The sequence below is a fragment of the Seriola lalandi genome, unplaced genomic scaffold, assembly GCF_002814215.2.
Source record: "Seriola lalandi dorsalis isolate HSWRI2012SDOR001 ecotype SW California unplaced genomic scaffold, Sedor1 jcf7180002054929, whole genome shotgun sequence".
Taxonomy (NCBI): Eukaryota; Metazoa; Chordata; class Actinopteri; order Carangiformes; family Carangidae; genus Seriola; species Seriola lalandi.
Window position 1 is genome coordinate 757,207 of NW_019525481.1, and position 20,887 is coordinate 778,093.

Below are 20,887 nucleotides of genomic sequence, written 5' to 3' on the forward strand. Positions count from 1 at the left end.
GGGGGGGGGGGGGGTGGTATTAATGTGTGTCAGCATGTGATTGTGTGGGAGTCGATATGAGATTTGAACTGGATTTTTTTTCAGTGTCGACATCTGCTTATTGATTATCCACTGGAGAATTAGTCAAGGTGTGTCTGACACTTTTCTATCCTCTGAGTAGAAAGCGAACTCAAAAACATCACAGGTTCATCACTTTGTCCCTTGCAAACACTTCCTGTTGTGTTGTGTGTATTTGCAGTGTGTTTGTGTTGCAGGTTGACCAAACAATTAAAATGACTAAAGCACGAAAGTTTCAGCATATAATCTTCAAACCCAGAGGTTTTATTTCAGACGTGGAGGCAGTTTGTATCTGACCTCTGGTGACCTTGAGAGGTCATTGACCTCAGCATTGTTTTTGCCCCGTTCTCCATTATTATCATTTGTATCTTTGTTCTAATAAAGATCCTCATTTGCTGCTGTGGCTGTTGTTCTATCGAATTACATGACTAGCTAGCACAGAAGCTAACATGCTAGTTTGGTCTAGCACTCGTTACTCCAGGATGCTCTGCCCTCCCCCAAAGGTCAGGTCTGATAATTAAACTTCCAGGTTTATAGAAACACAGAGAAAATTTCATGCTTTAGTCATAAAATGCACAAAACATTCATATACAAGCTTTTCTGCTGCACTAAATTGGTTGTGTTGTGAATATTTGCAGCACGTGTTGTCAGAATGAGCTCTCTGGGCCACCGTAGTTCATGTATGAAAGCTGCTGGGCAGCCTCTCAATCTGCTGTGCGCTCTGCGGCGTCTCAGCCGTGGGTTATAATCAGTGTCAGCAGCCATTAAACAAACAGGCAAATCCTGCAGTGTGAACGTAAACAAAAGCTGCATCTCCAGATGTTAAAGGTCTTTGCAGTGACCCACATCTGCTCTGACACTCTCCTCTCTGTTTACTCAACCTACAAGTTCACTGGCCTCTCAGAGAAGTGATTATTTTTAACTGTGTAAGGAAACATCTTCACAGACTGAAGCTTTCTCATGAGGTCTAACACTCAGGAGAAACGATGTGGGAAAGATGCAGAGATTTGATGTAATGATGAAGTACAAAGACCCTCCAACACAGACGACCATCAGTTTCATTCTCATTTTAATTTAAAAATATTAAAATACTCATGAGCAGAACCAGCTTCTGTGTGGGATTGTCACAACCTTTATTTCACTTTGTAACCATTGAGTGTTTGGTTGTAAAAAATAATCCATTCATGTATAAATAATGTGACAAGATTTACCTTTCAAGCAAAGCTTTCAGAGGAGACATGCATATTAATTACCTGCCTGCGAAACCTGTGTTAGGCTCGTTACAGCAGTAACCTTTCAGTCATCTCCGCTTTGACGTAAAGCCTTAAAGGACTTACAAACTGCTGCCTGTTACTGAGGGAAAGAGTCCATGTGGATCCGGTTGGTCAGAGCTGGTGTGTGTTGAGTGGGCGACGTGGGGGGGGGGTGTGTGTGTGTGACAAATATACAGACCTGTGCGTAGGTGATGGTGTGTGTTATTGTGGAAATGTCTGAGTGTAAAGAACTGTGAGGTCGACACGGCAGTTTGTAGATGAACAAATGAACAACAACAGGGACAGTTCGCTGTGTGGGCGCAGCACGGTTCAATAATACAAGATGGAGTCTCACTATTGATCAGTGAAATCTCTTAAGATCAGCTCCGGCCTTCAGAAAACTGAAGCCGGCTGTGTGGTGGAATATTTTGGGGCAGTTTAAAGCACACGACAAGATAATAAACTTGGGAAAACCCAGAGGGGAAAGTAAATGAATGAAGAAGCTTGTTCTAATTGTCATCCTGTTTTCCATTAATATGTAAATGAGTGGAAGGTAGACGAAGAGCAGAAAGGTAAATGATGCATAATTAATTTTATTCTTAGTCCCAAACCTCATATCTACACAAAAAAGTGAGTGAAAAATAACCAAGATTTCTGAGTCAGTATTTCATGCATGAATTTCCATATATGAAATATCAGTTTTATTTTATATGTCAATATATGAAATGATTCCAAAAGTCCAAGTCCAAAGTCTGAGACTACCACGACTACTACTATGGGTATTTCATGTATGTTATAAACTTATATCTTCATATATCCAGAGGATGTATATATGTAATAATAATCATCTTATAGGTGACATATATGTCATATATTGCATTTCTGTGTTGGTTGGTACATTTAAGGAGGAACTTCAACAAACTTGGGAAATACTATCTTTCACTTTCTGGTGGGGAGTTAGATGAGAAGACTCTCTCATGTCTGTTAAATATGAAGCTAGCTGGGTAGCTTAGTTTAGCATAAAGAGTGGAAACACAGACAAATAGGTAGAGCTTGATCCTGCATATCAGCTCGAGACATCCCTGCTAAGTGGCTTTTTATTGGTTTCTATTGGTTTGGCAGTAGGTTAGCATGATAATATGTAGGATCGGGATAGAGCCCGATCCTGCATATTATCATGCTTAGCTATTGCTTGCTCTCAAAGATGCCCTGAAAGAGCACTGTGCAACTGTATGAAGTAGAAAAAACTAAAAATACAATAAGATATAAATATCATGTTCTGCTGTACAAAAAAACAGTATTGCAATATTCGATATTATCGAATATCGGCCCAAGCCTAGTCCGCGTATGCAGGATTGGGATAGAGCCCGATCCTACATATTATCATGTATAGCTATTTGCAAAACAAATAATAATCCATTTTTGTCATTTGACTGTGCTGTTTTCCATTAGGTAGCATGCTGTGGGTCAGTCAGAGCTTCCTGCCCCACTGTTCCTGCAAACAGGGTTAATGAGACTAAACCGAACAGTAAATATTCTTAAAACAGGACTTTGAGCTAAAGAAGCTAAAAAAATAAAAAATAAAATAACTTTGTAGTGCGGCAAGTTAGAAAATGATTCTCTTTGAGTTTTGTTGCCTTGAGTGAATCCTTTCATGTTACAGCCTTTTGATTAATGTTGATATGAATAATGAGAAATATTTTAATAAAAAAGAGAGAGTTCACAAAATATGAAACAACTGATCTTCACACACTTGTTTCTGTCCTCCCTCCACGTCCGTTGTGCTGCAGTGTACTGGAAGCTTGCTGTGCTCAGTTCTTCGTGTGTGTGATGGTGCAACACTGGACACATATAGTATTTGCATTTTAATGATGCCACACTTGTTTTATACATTTTCATGAGCGTGAGCATCGACAGCCTCACTGAACTAACGAGGGAGTGAAATAAAAATAAGCACACGTCTACATCAATGAGAAAAACTAAACACATTTAACGTCCATTCTCCTACTTTATTCTATTTGCTTTAAACGCTGACATCTGACGTGTCAAGACAGAACTTTATTTATGGATCTGCGAATGTTCTGTATGTTTTATTAATCTTAACAGTGGGAATTATGAATGTTTTATTTACATAGCAGTCCCATGCAATCATTAGCTGCACACTGTTGCTCTTAATGAAGCCCCAGGTGTGCTGCATTTACAGTATAGTAGCACAGCATGGTGTATTGTTCCTCTGTAGCAACTGAAGAATGAGCTGTAAGCTGCATCCCCATCGCACATATAGCACAGGCACTGTAGCTGTTAATGGATATTGCTTAACCGTCATTCCCAGAGAAGGTTTGGATATAAAGGTTTATCATCAAAGAGCAGCAGTGTTGAACTGTAACTCCCCGTGGACGAGCAGCCAGAGGTGCCGCCTGTGTCTGTACAGTAGTTTCATCTTTAGCGAACGCAGCTTTGTTCTGTAGTGTTTGTTTGATGTGTGTGTGTGCGTGTCCCTGGGGAGCTTTACGCTGGATGTCCATGGCGGTACAGTGAGCGGGAGCGTTTCCCCATCATGCACTGGCAGAACAAAAAAGAATGACACAAGAAGAAGAAAGGGAGGGGAGCAGGAAGTTGGTCTTGGTGGCGGCTTGGCAGAGTTGTCCTTGCAGCAGCCACCTGATGCAACCCCCCAAGTTTCCCTCCTTCATACTGACCCTCCATCCCATCTTGTACATTTTCAATTTCTATTTCCTTCCCCCAACACGTCTTTATTAAACTCCATCCCGCTGAGGCTAACTCGACATTAACACACAGCTGTTAGCAGCTGCTTCAGAGCACTTTGTAGTCACTTTGCAGAATCGCTTTTGTAACGTCCTGAATCTGAACAGAATGAAGGGATGAAATACGAGTGTAATCCAGAGGGTTTAGATCCTCCAGGTACGGTGTCGACCCAGAGATGAACTCATGACCCTTTGATGTAATTAGCTCGGTGGTGCTAACTCCAAGGACAGAAGGTGTGTATGTGTGTGTGTGTGTGTGTGTGTGTGTGTTCACATGTGCACTAAGCTCTCTCACATGTATGCACTAATGCTCCTGATTTCACATTCATCACTGAGCACTCAGCGGTGCCACTCGATCACATGATTGAGTCACACAGTCCACTTGGAAATCAAACTCAGATGAATAATTCAAGTGCACACAGACACACACAGCTGCACGTGTGTGTGTGTGTGTGTGTGTGTGTGTGTGTGTGTGTGTGTGATGTATATTAAAGTCAGCTTCTGCAGTCAGAACATTGTATGTGTTACAATAGAAAAATGACTGACCTCTTATATGATGCGATTTTAATCAGAATCACTTGTCGCTCTCTGTATCTGTAGAATCTGTATTTAACAGAATAGTTAATCATTTTTTGGGAAATGCGCAAAGAGTTCGATGATCTCCTCTGTCTGTCGGCTGGAGTTGGGAGGTGGTTAGCATAGCTTAGCATAAACACTGGAGGCAGGGGGAAACAGCTAGCCTGACTTTATCTAAAGCTAAAATGTAAAGCTCCTCTCTTAAACAGTCTCAGGCTTTATGCTAAGCTAAGCTAATCACCTCCAGGCTCCACCTCCATACTGGCAACAAAAATCTTCTTTTAAAGCTCAATATTTTCTTCTTCTTCTGTGTTTTATTTGAAGTGTTGATCTATAAGAAGATGTATTTGTGGTTTTAAGAACCAAAAACCATCTCAGTGTAGTTTTACATCTCCTTCTTCTCTCTGGAGCTCTAGTAACAACAGGTCAGTGAGCCAATCAGAAGAGAGGAGGCTCTGAGCCTATCTTCTGATTGGCTGACTGTTTTCTGAGTGATCCAATAAAAATATAGCAGATTTCAGGTAAAAACACTCAGAGAAACCAAATCCTGCAAGGTTTGGATGGTGGGTCCAGGTGGGCGGGGCTTGGTGACTGCTTTGTTGTGACATCACAAAGTTCCAGAAGTCCTGACGGCTGGTTTTAAGGCTCAGTTTCTGAATACAGGCTGTGTGCATTTCTCTGTGGACTGAGGCTTTGATACTTTCACAGTATTAATATAGAAGCTAGAGCTGATCTATAATCACACTACACATGGACTGAGACCTTTACACTGGACGGAGCTTTAACTTTTTTCCTGATCACACTCTGAGTCTTCAGACTGTAACTGGTGGCTAGCTTTAACAATGCTCCTCTCCTCCACCCACACCAACACAGAAGAAGACAGATGCAGGGAGTGGCGACTTTTCCTCTTCCCCACATGCTTTTCTGTCCTTGGCTCCTCTACAATCTTCAGATTGTCCTCTTCACTTTGTTTCATCCATCTCCCCTCTCATTCCATGCCAGTGCACAGCTCTTATGTCCAGATGGAGACGCCATCTTTTCTGGCTAATGATTCAGAGAATGGACACAATGGCCAACTTGAGGTTAAACAAGACAAGCTAGTTTTCCACAGACTGTTGCTTTGAATACTTGAACCTCGGAGGATGGAGCTGCGGCTGTTTTCCGTTTCTGTGGTTGCCTTGGTCATAGTTTTGCAAAGGCATGGAGGGAAACACTCACCTCAGCGTCAACTAGAAATCTCACTGTTTCTCTAAAGAGAAATTACAGTATTTTAAAAGCAGATTCCCATACAGTTAGCGTAGCAGACGTTAGCATTCATGGGTATGGCTGGGTACTGATACCGATAGAAAGATGTAAAATCAAAGTTAATTTCGAAAACTTTAGGAGGCTTTTACTGCTTGTCCTGCAAGTCACATTTCTAAATCTTGACAACAGAGGCAAAGTTATTATGACCTATTAGAGTGGCCACAGTTTTCAGAATAACTTTTAGCTAAAAACTGCTCCGGTAGAGTTGATAAGTTTAAACCACTGAAGAAGACGTTGTAGTCACCACGCCATAAAACTGGAACTGGCCCGCCAGATTAGCTATAATGTCCAATTAGAGAATCTACCACCAGCAGAAGATGCTTATTATACTTTTATCCATGTTGAGAGTGAATGCCAGACAGAAACAGTCATGCAACAGGCCGCAGGCAGTTACCCACAGAATCACTTCCTCTTTTAAAAAAAAATAAAAAATTCTTTTTTTGTTTGTTTGTTTGTTTGTTTGTTTTGCAGCAATACTTTATTTCAGTCCTTTCATTCTGAAAAGTTTTGGCAGGAAGTTCCAAAGGATCTGTTGCTTGTTTGACAGACCACCAGTTCAGTAAATCAGTCATTTGTATGACATGTGACTGTGGGCGGCCGCCCTGCCACATGTGACCAGTAACAAAGCAAATTCCAGTTGCTTTTTTATCAATCAATTTCTTGAATCAGCCTTTGATTATGTTCCTGCCCACCATCTAATGGATTAGAAAAAAACTGGCCCAAGACCAAAGTGACTTGACGACTCCTGCTGCAGAAGAATGTATTTATAGTGTTTATGCTCTTATTTTGCTACTGATTTTGCATTGTATGCTTTTTATTTTGTTACAGAGGAGACACATTTATTATTAATGAAGAATGAGGGGAAACAACCTCTTCCACCTTTATCATTGCCCCTATACTTTGAAAACTACTGGTTCCCAGTTCCCTGGAGGCTTCATACACATTGTTAAAGTTGAACTTGTGTCGAGGGCTCAGGAGGCAGCAGTAATAAGAGCTGATGGCAATTTGCCATTGTAATAAAACAGCAGAGGGAAAGAAGGCCGTATCAGTCCAAACAGCCTCAGCCAGATGCCAGACATCTGCTTCTGAATACCTTCTACCCTTCATCTTTCCATCCCCTCCTCTCCTCTGCCCACTCCACGCCAGGCGAGAGGATTACGGTTAGTCCGAGTTCACAGACTGCTCATCCCTTCAGCCTTTATCACGGACGCAGCGTTGCTATCGTCGGCTGAGCAGCACATCCAGCTGTAAACACTCACAGACACTTCCCTGAACGCCGTGGCACAGGGCCCATAATCCCCTCTGATTCAGGCGAGGCCATAAATCTTGCATTGTATGTTTTTTTCCACCCCAAGGAAGCTGGAACTGGGAAAGACCAGGGGGGCAGAAGGGTCGTGTCAATTATACATCCTCAGTGAGGGAGGCGGCCCTGTTCAGCATATAGCACAGCGACAATAAAACAATAAAAACACTTGGCAGTCGTGCACGGCAGCCCTGATTCAGTTGTCGTAACTGGGACAGGGTTTGTGTTATTAAAGGAGCAGTTTGGATGTGTCTGACCGATTTTGATTGGGCACCATTGTTCTCTGATTCTATTCTAATCCTCTCATCAGTTTGAGGTCCCAACCTATTTGCATCTGTCAATCAAAAGTTTGAAGTCCAGCGTCTGTCGCAAGTTGATAAGATTACATCCTGTTTGTTATTACTTCAATGATGAGTATTTCATTTGTGTTTGATTGCTGTGACTGCCGGCCAACACTCCAGCCATCACTTTCTAATTACTTTCTCTCTTTCGTCTCTCCAACAGAAATGCATGCGGTTCAACCCGGATGCGACGGTCTGGGTTGCCAAGCAGCGGATCCTGTGCACGCTCAATCAGAGCCTGAAAGACGTCCTCAACTATGGGCTCTTCCAGCCAGCCAGCAACGGGAGGGACGGCAAGTTCCTGGACGAGGAACGCATCTTTCGAGAGTACCCCCAGCCAATCAGCAAGGGGGTCCCGTCTTTGGAGGTAAACCCTTGATCAATCAGATTATTATTATTTATTGATATATATACATATATATATATATATATATATATATATATATATATATACTGTATATTATGATATAAATTAAGTAAATCAGTATTTCTGTTTAGCTTCAATTGTCCCTTAAGATTATAATCTACAGTGGCCTAAACAGGTCAACACAGTACATAAACAACAACACAAATACAAAAGCCACAACAAGAATGTTTTGTATTTGTGTTGTGGCTTTTTTATGTGTTGCTTTTGCTTTGGTGTTGTGGCTTTTGGATTCGTGTTGTGGCTTTTGCATTGTGTTGACCCATCTGTGTCACCGTAAAAATCTCCAGTAGAAGATTCAGAGCCTGGAAAATCTATTTAAAGAAATAAATTACAATTATAATCAGAAATCTTCCATGTTGTCAGAATAACTTTGTATAAATCTTGCAGTGTAAAATGTTTGTAGCCATGGAACTTGTATCTTGAATCAATTACATTAATTAATTTGAATTTCTCATGCATGCATGATGCCTGGATTTCAACTCCATCTCATGGTCTTCATCAGTGAATGGAGTTGTCATCGTGTGACCTAAATTTTGTGACATAAACTACTTTTTCCAATTTGAGAAAAACTAAATAAATGAATAAATAAATGAAATCTCTTGAGGTTGAGGGACTGAGTAACTTCCTTTGCTGAGTTTGCATTTGCAAATAAAGTTTATTATTTGCTGAGTCGGGCCACAAGATGATGCTGAAAGCTTCAAGTGTTTAAGTTTCTCCCAAGGTTAAGATGAACTCTCAAATTTATGTTTGTGATATTTCGCATCACTGTTGGACAGTGTTAATAATTATATCACATATCTGTTTCATATTCAAACCGATCCTGCAATCTGTCTTGTCTTAAATGACTGGTTAAGAATGGCTTCATTTCTTTAATGTGACTGACTGTTAAACAGTGTTTCCTGACAGTTGACAGTTTCTCATTTTCTTATCAAGGTTTGTTTTTATCTCGTTAAGTTTATATTGTTTATAAAATCCATCCCTTCTGTTTACTGTCCAACAGTGAACTGTTCAAACAAAACTCTAATTGAATTGATGCACCTGAAAATTAAACATGTCGACAGAGAAAATATATTCACTTCTCTATAATAAACAATCCCAAACCGACACTACACCTTTTATAGAAAAGACATGATGCGATTTCAAATTTCCACCAGTCCACCTGTAAAGAAGCCATGAAGGTAATGAAATGTGCTGTTAATAAAGAAAACACATCTTAGACTTGATCCCTCAGTGATCCTCCTTCCACAGGAACAATTACTTTCAAGGTGCACGCACAGGTACAAAGTAAACAGCTTAAGACTGAGAGAGTTTTGAGCAAAAGGTTATCAGGTGCCAGGCGTGTGCTGTTATTGGAACAGGGATTTAACAGAAGTCTTGCTGGACTCATTGTTTTGCTCCAGACTTTTTCTGTTTTTCTTTTTAAATAATTTGTCTTTCACTCAACAGTTTCGCTACAAGAGCAGAGTCTACCGGCAGCCCAACGTGGACGAGAAACAGATCGCCAAACTTCATACCAAGGTACACACACACAAACACACATGCATATATGTATTTGTATATGAAACCCTTTTAGTGGGCAGTGTTTTGTGGCTCCCAAACTGAGACAGTATCAGTGCAATCAATATGCAAATGTGTCAACATGTTTATTCCCACTTGATTTTGGCACTAAAACAAACAGCATGGATCATTTCCAGTGTGTACATCAAATTATCAGACTTTGAATGGAGCTGTTGAATGGGTATTTAAAAAGAGGAAAGAATCTGTCGAACTTGGAGGATAAAACACATTGTTTTCTATCTACCAGAGGATTTTCCTCCTGCAGCGACCTGCCTGTTTAGAATGGCAAATAAAAGCTTTCAGAAACCGGATAAAAGACGCTGAATCACTCTTTTGTTATCGCTCAGTTCTGAAATGGTGGGAAACGTTGGCAGCTCGAGACGAGCTAGCAGGAGAGCTAGCATGAGCAGCTGAACAGCACCCACTTCGGTCTGACGGTGGACTGGCCTCGGGGATGTGCGGTGTGAAACCAGCACGGCCATGACTGTTTCACGCCAAAGATGCTGCCAGATTAAAACAATGAAAAACAGGACGAGCTCTCACAGATTGAATTCTGTGTTTGTGGATGTTTGTTTTAATTCTTGGCAGCTTGAACCGTGTGACAAGAAGAGGATGGTGAAAAACCCACAGCCAGCGTGCAGCGTTTTTCTGACCTGGCAGTTTAGACTTATTTCTCTTCTTCTGTGGTGGTTTGAGGAAAATCTCTAAGTTTGGAAGCTGCTCAGAGGGAGTCAGGTCAACAGCAGGCCCCTCCCTCGCTCTGTTTCTGTTCCTCCCACATGAATTGAAGTAAAGTCTCTACAGTAAATTGAAGATTTGCAGCCTCTCGGTCGTTGTGTACGCGGCTCGCTCTGGGCTGCTGTCCCATAGCTACTGTAATCCTGTAGCACAGCCAAAGTATAAGTGTCTCTGGCAGCTCTCTGTTACTGGCACACTAGGAAACTGTCTGACAGCTGCTCTAATTCTACAGGCGAGGACGGGCGACCAGAGAGGAGGGAGAATGAAAAAGAAAAAAGAAAAAACATGTTTTATAAATGTGGAGCAGGGAGATGAATCCACACGAAAACACTTTTACTCTGAAACCTAATGAGCCAGAAAATATGGCTCCTCTATAACACACATTTATTTCCGATGTGCAGTCGATTCTTGCTCATTTCTTGGCCTGACTCAACTTCATGGAGCTAATCCTGTTTGCCATGCAGTCTGGAGCTCTGTGGTTGGCTGAGGCTCACACTGTGACAGCCAATCAACCGCCAGCCTCGCAACCTGTTTCAGGAGAGAGAGAGAGAGAGAGAGAGAGAGAGAGAGAGAGAGAGAGAGAGAGAGAGAGAGAGAGACTCTTCCAGACTCTGATTCACCGGGCCTGCAGACAAACACATATACTCTCACACACACACACACACACACACACACACACACACACACACACACACACACACACACACACACACAGGGGACACATCAGCTACATTAAATAAAACATTGCATGAAAACACGGAGGCCATGTGCGTGAACCCTTGACATTTCCAGATATTGAACTGGCAGTGACTCATCAAGGTTGATATCTAAACAGCGGGACTCTGTATCTGTGGTCAGACCTGTTTGGTTTGTCTCAGTCAGTTCAAATTATGTTTTGATTTCAAACAGACTGTCTCCATCGCTGCCATAAAATGATCATCGGGTACGCAGAGAATTTGAAACCAGTGAGTAATAAACTAATTATAGTTAAGCTAATAACATCTAATAATGATGTGGGTGTTAGGTTATTTTAAAAGGCAACTACAAAGTCGACATTACTGAGCAGATTCACAGGAACTGAACTGATTCAGGCATTTTTGATGGATCCGTATGAAGAGCCAGATCCAGTGTCAGTCAGACATCTTGCTCATGTCAGCCATTTTTAGGATTTGTTATTTTGTCCTCACCACTTTCCCAGTGAAATATTTAGACTTCAATTCATAAGTCAAAGGAACTGATATGACAGTCTAGAGAGAAATCAAAAGACACTTAGCAGGGATGTGTCGAGCTGATGTACAGGATCGGGATAGAGCCCGATCCCACATATTTTCATTCTTAGCTATTGGCAAAATAAAGCCTGATCCATTTTGTTGTCCTTTTTATGAGAACGCTAGCTCTTAAACATATCATGAATCAGCAATGAGCAGCTGTATAAAGTAGAAAAAATAAATAAATACAATAAGATATAAATATCGTGTGATCTTATCGAATATCAGCCCGAGTCTAGTCCACGTATGAAGGATCGGGATCCTACATATTATCATGTACAGCTATTAGCGGTGTAAATCATTTTTTATGAGAAAGCCAGCTCTTACAGAAGGAGTATTCAGTTCTGCAGCCTCACTGCTGGACTTCACCAAATCCTGCACACTGCTCCTTTAACTTGGATTTTGACTCTACCTTTTAGTCTACTACTTTTGTTCTCCTCCTCATTTATTGTTCCTCCTCTCTTCCCGATCCATTTCTTTTATTGCTGCCCATTGTCTTTTGCTTCTTCTGCTGTCTCATTCTTCTCTCCTCATTTTCTCTCCTCTCTCTCCTTCGGGGAGCTGCTCTCTTATCTATTTTTATCATGCGGCCTGGAAAGAAAGCAGACGGGAACAGAGCAGAAAGGAGCAGCCATTTCACTCCATACGATGGCCACAGTCTGAATCCTGTCATCTCCCCTCCTGCTCCCTGATTTCACCAGCCTTTTATTCCACCTTATATTCCTCCGTCTTTAACAGCGAGCCTCCCTCAGCTTCACACTGTTTTCCTAACGCTTCCACTTTTCACCCTCGGTTATTTTTGACCCTCTACACCTTTCTGTCTCAACTTCTATTTTAGTCTTTTTCCTCTCTAGTTCTCTCTCACACCTACCACCGTTTGTTCTTTCTTCTCACTGTAAAAGCTCTTTCTCTCTCTGTGTGGTTTGCGCAGGCCAATCTGAGGAAGTTCATGGACCTCATCCAGCATAATCAAGTGGACAAAGTGTCTAAGTTGTTGGAGAGAGGCTTCGATCCGAACTACCACGACAGCGAGACTGGTGGTAAGGCTGCGTCATGCACACAAGCACCAAACACTCCAAGAGCACTCACAGGACTCTGCGTTTCTAGCAGAAGAAACACAAGAGCTCAGACAGAGAAAAAGAGGTGAATGAGCCAGTCATCAAATTCTCCAGAGTCTCATTCTCCAGCCTGAACATCAGTAATCCCAATTTATGCCAAGTGCTTGGTCCAGCTCCAGCAAATGTCCTTCATCACTCTCAGGACAGTATTCACAGTGTGGCACTCAGCTGCTCGGTGGAGTTTCAGGGTGGATTCAGGTGGAGAGTTACTGGTACAGTTTGTAGGTTCAGGCTTCTCTCTGGAGCTCTAGTAACAACAGCTCGGTGAGCCAATCAGAAGAGAGGAGGCTCTGAGACTCTCTTCTGATTGGCTGACTGTTTTCTGACTGATCCAATAAAAATATAGCAGATTTCAGGTAAAAACACTTAGAGAAACCAAATCCTGCAAGGTTTGGATGGTGGGTCCAGGTGGGCGGGGCTTGGTGACTGCTTTGTTGTGACATCACAAAGTTCCAGAAGTCCTGACGGCTGGTTTTAAGGCTCAGTTTCTGAATACAGGCTGTGTGCATTTCTCTGTGGACTGAGGCTTTGATACTTTCACAGTATTAATATAGAAGCTAGACCTGATCTATAATCACACTACACATGGACACAGACCTTTACACTGGATGGACCTTTTAAAGAGGCTGAATTCAAACAGACAGACAGATGGAGCCACAGAAACGCATTTCACTCTTGTTATAATTATGACACACTACGAAGCTGAAATAATTCAGACCCGGGCCACCTCAGGTCCTGGGTCAGAGTCTTAGTTTCTTAGAAGTGGTCCCATGAAGTTGGTTGACCCAATCACAAACCAAACCTGTGGTAGCTTTCGTCTACCGTACTGCAGGTTTCATGTGCCAGTGTTTTGAGACATCTTCGTCTGAAACTTCTGCTCCTTCCTGATACATCGAAAAGACTGGAAACTGATTTTACTTGTACTGGTCAACCTGTGAAGACTGTTGTCAGCGATGTCGGTGGAATATCCGCAATCACCTGGAGATTGTGTCTGGAGAGAGATGATGCTCTGAGCTGATTTTAAGAGGCAGAGATCTGAAATCATGAGCATGTAAACAGACACTGTTGTTGGAAAATACCCTTCAAGACGACACAGAGGGAGCCGGCAGCAGACATGCAAAACAGCCTGTTACACACCAGTGATGAGAGAGCAAACAGCTGCTGGAGTGGAGTGTGTTGCCCTCTGGCTGCGCTGAAGGATCATGTTTGTGAGTGTCTTCCAGGTGTGAACGTGTCAGGTGTGACTGAGGCATTCCTGTGTTCAGGACACCCTGAGTAAACACAGTCACTGCAGCCTTGTGTAGTGTGTTGTCGCCACAGTGAGAGGGCAGCGAAGGCCCGGAGTAATGAGCTGTGTCCTAATGTCAGTGTGTTCTTCACACTGCTCACAAATGTTCCATAAACGCACCGTGAGCAGGTGTTTGATGTTCACCGGGCCGAGATAATAGTTATGGTTCCCAGTCGGAGGCAGAGGAGGAAGAATGATAAGACATCATCTCCAAACATGCGCATCCACTCACTCGCACACTTCATTTACTCGACAGGTGGAGCTCATGACTGTGGTTAACATCAGCTTGTGTTGTCAGGTAACTCTCTCTCTCTCTCTACGGTGGCCTCAATAGACCAAAAATAAACACTAAACATTTAGAGTTTGGAGGAAGAGAAGCAGCGCTCGCATCTTCACAGAAAGAAAACACAGTTGTTTTCACCAACAGGTAAAAGCAGTTTTTATTTACTTTTACAATCTGTGACAAACGGCATCCGGTTCTTTCCACTCGTCTTCAGCGGTGTTAGTTAGTCTTTCCAGACCGACACAGTCCCAGAGCGTCTAGATATTTAATCTGTTCTGATGTTCGTGCAAAGTCCTGATATCTTCCAAGCTCAGAGTTTGACATTTGAAGGGATTTTGGTCGAAAAACATCTGTTAAACAACAAACATCCTTCCAGAGGTTTTAGATCTTTGGACGCTCCCATTCACAGTGGAATAGAGCAACTTCTTCCTCCCGACTTTTAGTGCACACATCAGGAATATAATCAGACATATGATGGAGCTTTGACAGGAGTTATGTACATTATCAACCACTTGTATTGAAGTAGTTTAAACCTTCGTCTGGTTCGTCACTGTGAGAGAATGTCAGTGACCTGGATGTCACTCAGTCCTGCTGCGTTTCACAAGCTAAATAAAAGGATGTGAACACTGGGGAGTATGAAGCACGATAGAGTTGGATCGTATAGAAGAGCTGCCTCCAGCTTTTTCGGAGGGGATGTCAGTGGGTGAAATCCGGCTCACAACGCCCACTGCAGCTTCCTACACCCGGACTCCTACACCCAGACTCCTACACCCGGACTCCTACACCCGGACTCCTACACCCGGACTCCTACACCCAGACTCCTACACCCGGACTCCTACACCCGGACTCCTACACCCGGACTCCTACACCCGGACTCCTACACCCGGACTCCTACACCAAGACTCCTACACCCGGACTCCTACACCCAGACTCCTACACCCGGACTCCTCCACCTGGACTCCTACACCCGGACTCCCCTTGTGTCGACTGTAAATCCAGTTTAAGTTAAACACACAAAGTCATTCCTGGAGTTCACTGAACAAAGTGTTTTATATGTAACAGCAACAGCCGTATTTTCCTTTAAAGCCGTGCCCCACCCAGAATCTACCTGCTCGGACAGACGCTCTGATGTCTGCGAAGAACAGCAGCACAGACAGATCAGGGTTTAAAACAGTGGAGATTTAGATTTTATTTTTTTTTTACTGGGTCAAAACTGAAATCAAAAGTGAACGCCATGAATTCAGGCTGCAAAGGAGCACAATGGGTTAAACCCACTTTTCAAAAGGTGGTGAGAGTTTCATGCAAAAGATTTTGACTGTTTACTCTCGAACATCAACATCCAACATTAAGATAAAAACAGCATTTAAAAGCAATTTAAAAATAGATAAATAAAAATATTTCAATAAGTCATAACGATTGCTTAAAATCAGGCATCATTTTAAAAGAAGTGCTGCAATGATAAAAGACATTAAAACAAGCAAATACAAACATTACACAAGATTAAAAATAATGTAATTTAATGATTAGCTGAAGTAAACTCTGATGTTTAAAGCCCTGATTTAAATGAGCTGACAGTCGGCGCAGATCTCAGGTGTTCAGGAAGCTGGTTCCACAGGTGAACTTGAGGGTCTGGAAGCTTCATATCGAGACCATTTAGTGCTTCACAGACGAGTAGGATTTAAAAATCAGTGGCCTTATAATTGGTCATTTGCTTGGCTGTGTGAGTATCCAGACTGACAGGAAACAAGTCTTTTAGTGAACGCGCTGCAGGGAGTCGGGTGAGGAGCTGAGCTTGTGGACTGAAAACTGTACGAGGCTCAGCTGCTCTGACACACGGCGACACTAATAAGCCGGCGAGGACTCGTGAAGAGCGCTCTGTGAGGAGGAAAACCTCGCTGCTTTATCTCTGGAAAGAACAAAAGAAACCCTCCGCTCTGAAGAGGGTCCTTTTAGTGCGGCGCCGTCTTCATGGGAGGAGGGATTACCTCCACAGATTTCAGAGCTGTGAACGTTCACCAGTCACCTGAAGCAGCCTGCGTTTAAAAGCTCATTACTGTCATTTAGCTCTTCACTCCACCGGCCACAATTATGTTTATTTACGAGTGTTTAATGAATATGTTAAGGGTATCTCAGCGGTGCAGGGGCTTTTAACAGAAGCCAGTGAGTGGACAGAGATTGGCCAGAAAAAAAAAAAGGTGTTGTATTGAGGGAAATAAAGGGTCATAAGGAGAGAGGGTTATTAAGCCGAGGATTGAGGTTCTCTTAATGGGCTTTGAGAGCTATTGTTTGCCTTATTGCTGAGGGCGAGACACATTCACGGATAAGGACTTGTTGCTCAGGTGAAGCTCTCCATGTGATCATTAAATAAAACAAAATAAAAACACTTCTCTTCTTCCTGCTGCTCACGTCTGCACAGTCAGATAAAATCCAGGCTGATTTCTCCCCCCAGAAGAGGCTATTTAATCTCCTACAACGTGAGAACAATGAGAAATTATTTTTTCAGATGCTGGAAAGTTGCACTATCACAGCACACAGGGAGGTTTCGTTTCCTCTGCTATACGTTTTGTCCCCGTTTCACTGCACCGGGCTCTGTGTTCTGTCCACCTCCTCACAGCCACAGGAAGGAGATTTTCACAATAAAAAAACACTCAAACACACACAGAATTCAAATCCATGTTGGTGGGAGCCAGTCACTCAGAGGAAGCTGCAGCCTGTTGACAAGAAAAACTCTGATTCATATTGTTCTGATAAACACACAGTGTTCATGTTAATCTCATCAGAGGAAGTGTGACAGAAAACCCAGGACTGTCATGACATTGTCCTGCCTGAATGTTCAAGCACAGATCATCATGGAAACAGGGACTTTAATTAAAACCCTCTGAGGTCTGACGGCATTTTCCTGATTCCTACTTCATCTCTTAAATTCACCTTTTAAAGGGAACTTGCATATAACATAAGACCCGAGTGTTTTATGTCACAATTCTCAGAACAATCTCGGCTCCTTCTGCAACGAGGCGCCTTTTTGTCGCAGAGCAAAGACGTCATTCGGCCCAAATGCTGAAAAACTGAAGCCTGGTTTTTGAAATTCTTCAAATCTCTTGTGAAAACGAACCTTTACAGATGTGGATGTTTTGGTGCTTGAAATGTGTTTATCGAAGTCTATAGGTTCATGAAAAATAGTGCAACATGTGAGTAAAATAGTAGATAAATGCGTGAATTGGTGAAACTATGAGACCATATTTGTACGCTGTATTATCGCAAAGCAGCGACGGATGAAGTGACGGCTACGGCGTTCAGCACTTCCTACCGTTGCAGCTCGACTGTCTACTACAGGAGAGAGACTAGTTCGCCGTACCCTGTAATACGTTAAAGATTTAGCGGGTAATTATACGTTTTTGTCACATTTAACTCTGTCATTTCGTTTATATTCAGTCATACCGTCAGTAGTTTTATGGATAATGAGTATATTTGTTAAAGATACCTGATGATCTGACATGTAGCACAAACCTCCATCCTCTGTGTGTTGATGGAACCGTGACGCTGTCCGTGGTGCTGAAGTGAGAGGCGGGTTTATACAAACTCCTCATCTGATATTAAATTGTCTCTCGGGTCATTTTAAGAGACGTATTGTGTCAACCTTCAGAGCGTCCGCAGTTTCCTGAAGAAGTGAAGTAGCCATTGTTACATGTTGCTTAGTGATCTTTGATTTCCGTCACTACGGCAACGTGTTGGAATATATACAGTCGCTGCTTAAAGTCCATTTTATGAACTCATGAACTCAAACAGACAAAACACAAACAACTTCAGAAAACATCTTCATCAGTTTGACAACATGAGCTGCAAATACTCACAACACAACAGGAAGTGTTTCCAAGGGACACCTGCACTTGTTGTTCAAAGTCCCAGCCTGGTTCATCACTATTCAGTGTCCCCTGGAAACACTGACTGAGCTCTCAGGGCCACCGTACATTTAGGTGTTGAAGGGAAACATATTGAATTTCTCAACAATGGTTCAAGCATGAACTTTTCTTCTGTGCACAAAAAAGAATTTAAATCATTTCTGTTCATGTCTTGATCACATTAGGAGAACAGCCTCACGTTAGCACCAGGTTCACTAGTGTTCCCCACTCAACCAAAGATGTTCCCTCAGTTAAAGACGCTCCACTTTGTGCTGTTTCTCCGGGATGAACTGTTTTAAAGTTGCACTTTACCCGACTCTGCTGGCTCAACAGTACACTGTAAAAAAAGAGTATGTACTAGAGGAGTGAAATGAGGACACATGAGTTGTGTCAGTGTCTTGTTTTGATGACCTCATTCAGTGATGTCTTAATCACCTAAAAGTTTTTTTTTATAACTCTAATGAGTTGTGACAGATGATTGACCTGCTTCTTTCAGCCTCTTTAACATCAGTGTAGAGACGATAACAACCTGATCAACGACAGGAGAGAAATCTGAGATGAGTGCAAGTGTCATCATCATTCACGCTAACTCCTCTTCCTCTTTAACCTTCTGAACATTCACACACAGAGAACACAGACACCTGAACCCTGCCTGTGTTTACATCAGGGGTGTTTGTGTATCTTTTGTTTATCAGTTCATCCATTAAGTGTAATTGTTCTCTTTTGTATTGTAGTCATGGTTACAGACTCTCTCCACCTCCTGACACTTGTATCTGAGTCTGATTCATTTGTGCGTGTTTTGTCTCCTTTTTCTTGGCAAAGCTCAAGAAGAATTTGACCGATAGCATAATTATTTCAGTTTGTTTTGCTTCAAATTTTCTATAGATATCGGGATAATATCTTTATTGTGAATTCTTTTGGCCACAATACTTGTGCAGTGAAAATCGGATGTATGAAATAAACGAGTTTCACAGATCGTCTGAACAGCCTCTTTAACTGCAGACGGTCTGTCCTCAGCATTTCTCCAGGTAAAAGTCGTCAGACATTCGCTGCCCTCTCAGCAGGTGGTCTCGATTATCCTCATCTACAGGGGCGGGTGGCATCTCCACAGGATAAACTGAAGATTTCCTGTCTTACAATAAAACTGAAGACGCTTTTAGAGAGAGCAGCAGATTACCCTCGACTTCACAACAAAAGAAAAACACAGGATCAGTTCATTTAGAGTGAAATCACTGTTTTTAGCCCCGGAGCTGCCAAATCCTTCACCTGCGTGTTTCACAGCTGTAATTACAGAGTCAGACTCTGTGAGTGTGGATGGAAGCAGCAGGTGAGTCTGAGGCAACCTTCCCTGGGACCAGGCTCCCCTCATGTAGACATGTCTGTGGTGCTTCTTTTCTTAACGACGCCGTGTTTTCCCTGGTTGATGCTGCTTCATGAAATATTAAATGTCTGCGTCTCGTTTACCCGTAATTGGAGAGCGTGACATTAAACAAAGCAAACAGAAGAATATAAGCAGTGTTTTCCCAGGTGGATCGTAAAGCAGAAACAAACTGTGCCGTCACATCCTCAGTTTCAGTCTCTGGAGCTGCTGCTTTTACCTGCGATAATTCAGATCAGGGTATTATTAGAGTTTGTATATGAGCTTGTGAAAACCCGTTATCATTATTATGACTGTTATTCTGCTCCTCATTAGGGGAGACATAAAGTCTGTGTCTGGCTTGTTTTCCCAGAGTGCCCCCTGACGTTTGCCGCCCACCTGGACGGCGTGGTGGAGATGATCAAGGTGCTGAGGAACGGAGGAGCTCACCTGGACTTCAGGGCCAAAGACGGCATGACCGCCCTCCACAAAGCCGCGAGGTCCAAGAACCACGTCACACTCACGGTAAAGGAGCAGGAACACTTTTCACACCTGCTCACCTGCATGCTCAGACAAGCAAAACCTTACAGTGCACTTTAATGAACAGATAACTTACTATCACAGTTTTCTTTCTTGTGTTTCATTTAAAACTTTTAGCAGCTGTGATATTTTAATCAGTTGTAGTTTGTAACATTAGTTTTAAAGGTCCCATATTTTCCTCTTCTGTTGATATCCAAAAGATGCATTTCTGGTTTTAAGAACCAAAAAACATCTCAGTGTAGTCAACCTTAGCACAATTCATTAAAGCTGCTCTTATCAATAATATCAATTTTATTTTAAAAGTCCTATACTTTTCACTTTGTGTTGAGAGGTGTATTTTTGAACTTCGGACAGAGCAAGGCTTGCTGTTTGCTCCTCCTTCCAGTCTTTATGCTAAGCTAAGCTAATCACCTTCAGGCTCCAGCTTAAAGCTCCATATTTTCTTCTTCTTCTATGTTTTATTTTGAAGGGTTGATCCATAAGAAGATATATTTGTGGTTTTAAGAACCAAAAACCATCTCAGTGTAGTTTTAAATACTCAGAGAAACCAAATCCTGCAAAGGTTTGGATGGTGGGTCCAGGTGGGCGGGGCTTGGTGACTGCTTTGTTGTGACATCACAAAGTTCCAGAAGTCCTGACGGCTGGTTTTAAGGCTCAGTTTCTGAATACAGGCTGTGTGCATTTCTCTGTGGACTGAGGCTTTGATACTTTCACAGTATTAATATAGAAGCTAGAGTTGATCTATAATCACACTACACATGGACACACACCTTTACACTGGAGGAGCTTTAAAGAACTTTAGAAATAAAGTT

The 20,887-nt window shown here is 42.3% G+C and overlaps 1 protein-coding gene across 1 annotated transcript in view; it reads left to right on the forward strand.

The window, feature by feature from the left end:
* shank2b (SH3 and multiple ankyrin repeat domains 2b) overlaps positions 1–20,887 on the forward strand; it is a 171,678-nt gene that overhangs the window by 41,206 nt on the left and 109,585 nt on the right. Inside the window, exons 3-6 of the mRNA XM_087170118.1 lie at positions 7,764–7,967; positions 9,474–9,545; positions 12,522–12,630; positions 19,909–20,060. Of these exons, the coding sequence (XP_087026244.1) occupies positions 7,764–7,967; positions 9,474–9,545; positions 12,522–12,630; positions 19,909–20,060 (537 nt within the window). The remainder of the gene's footprint in view (positions 1–7,763; positions 7,968–9,473; positions 9,546–12,521; positions 12,631–19,908; positions 20,061–20,887) is intronic.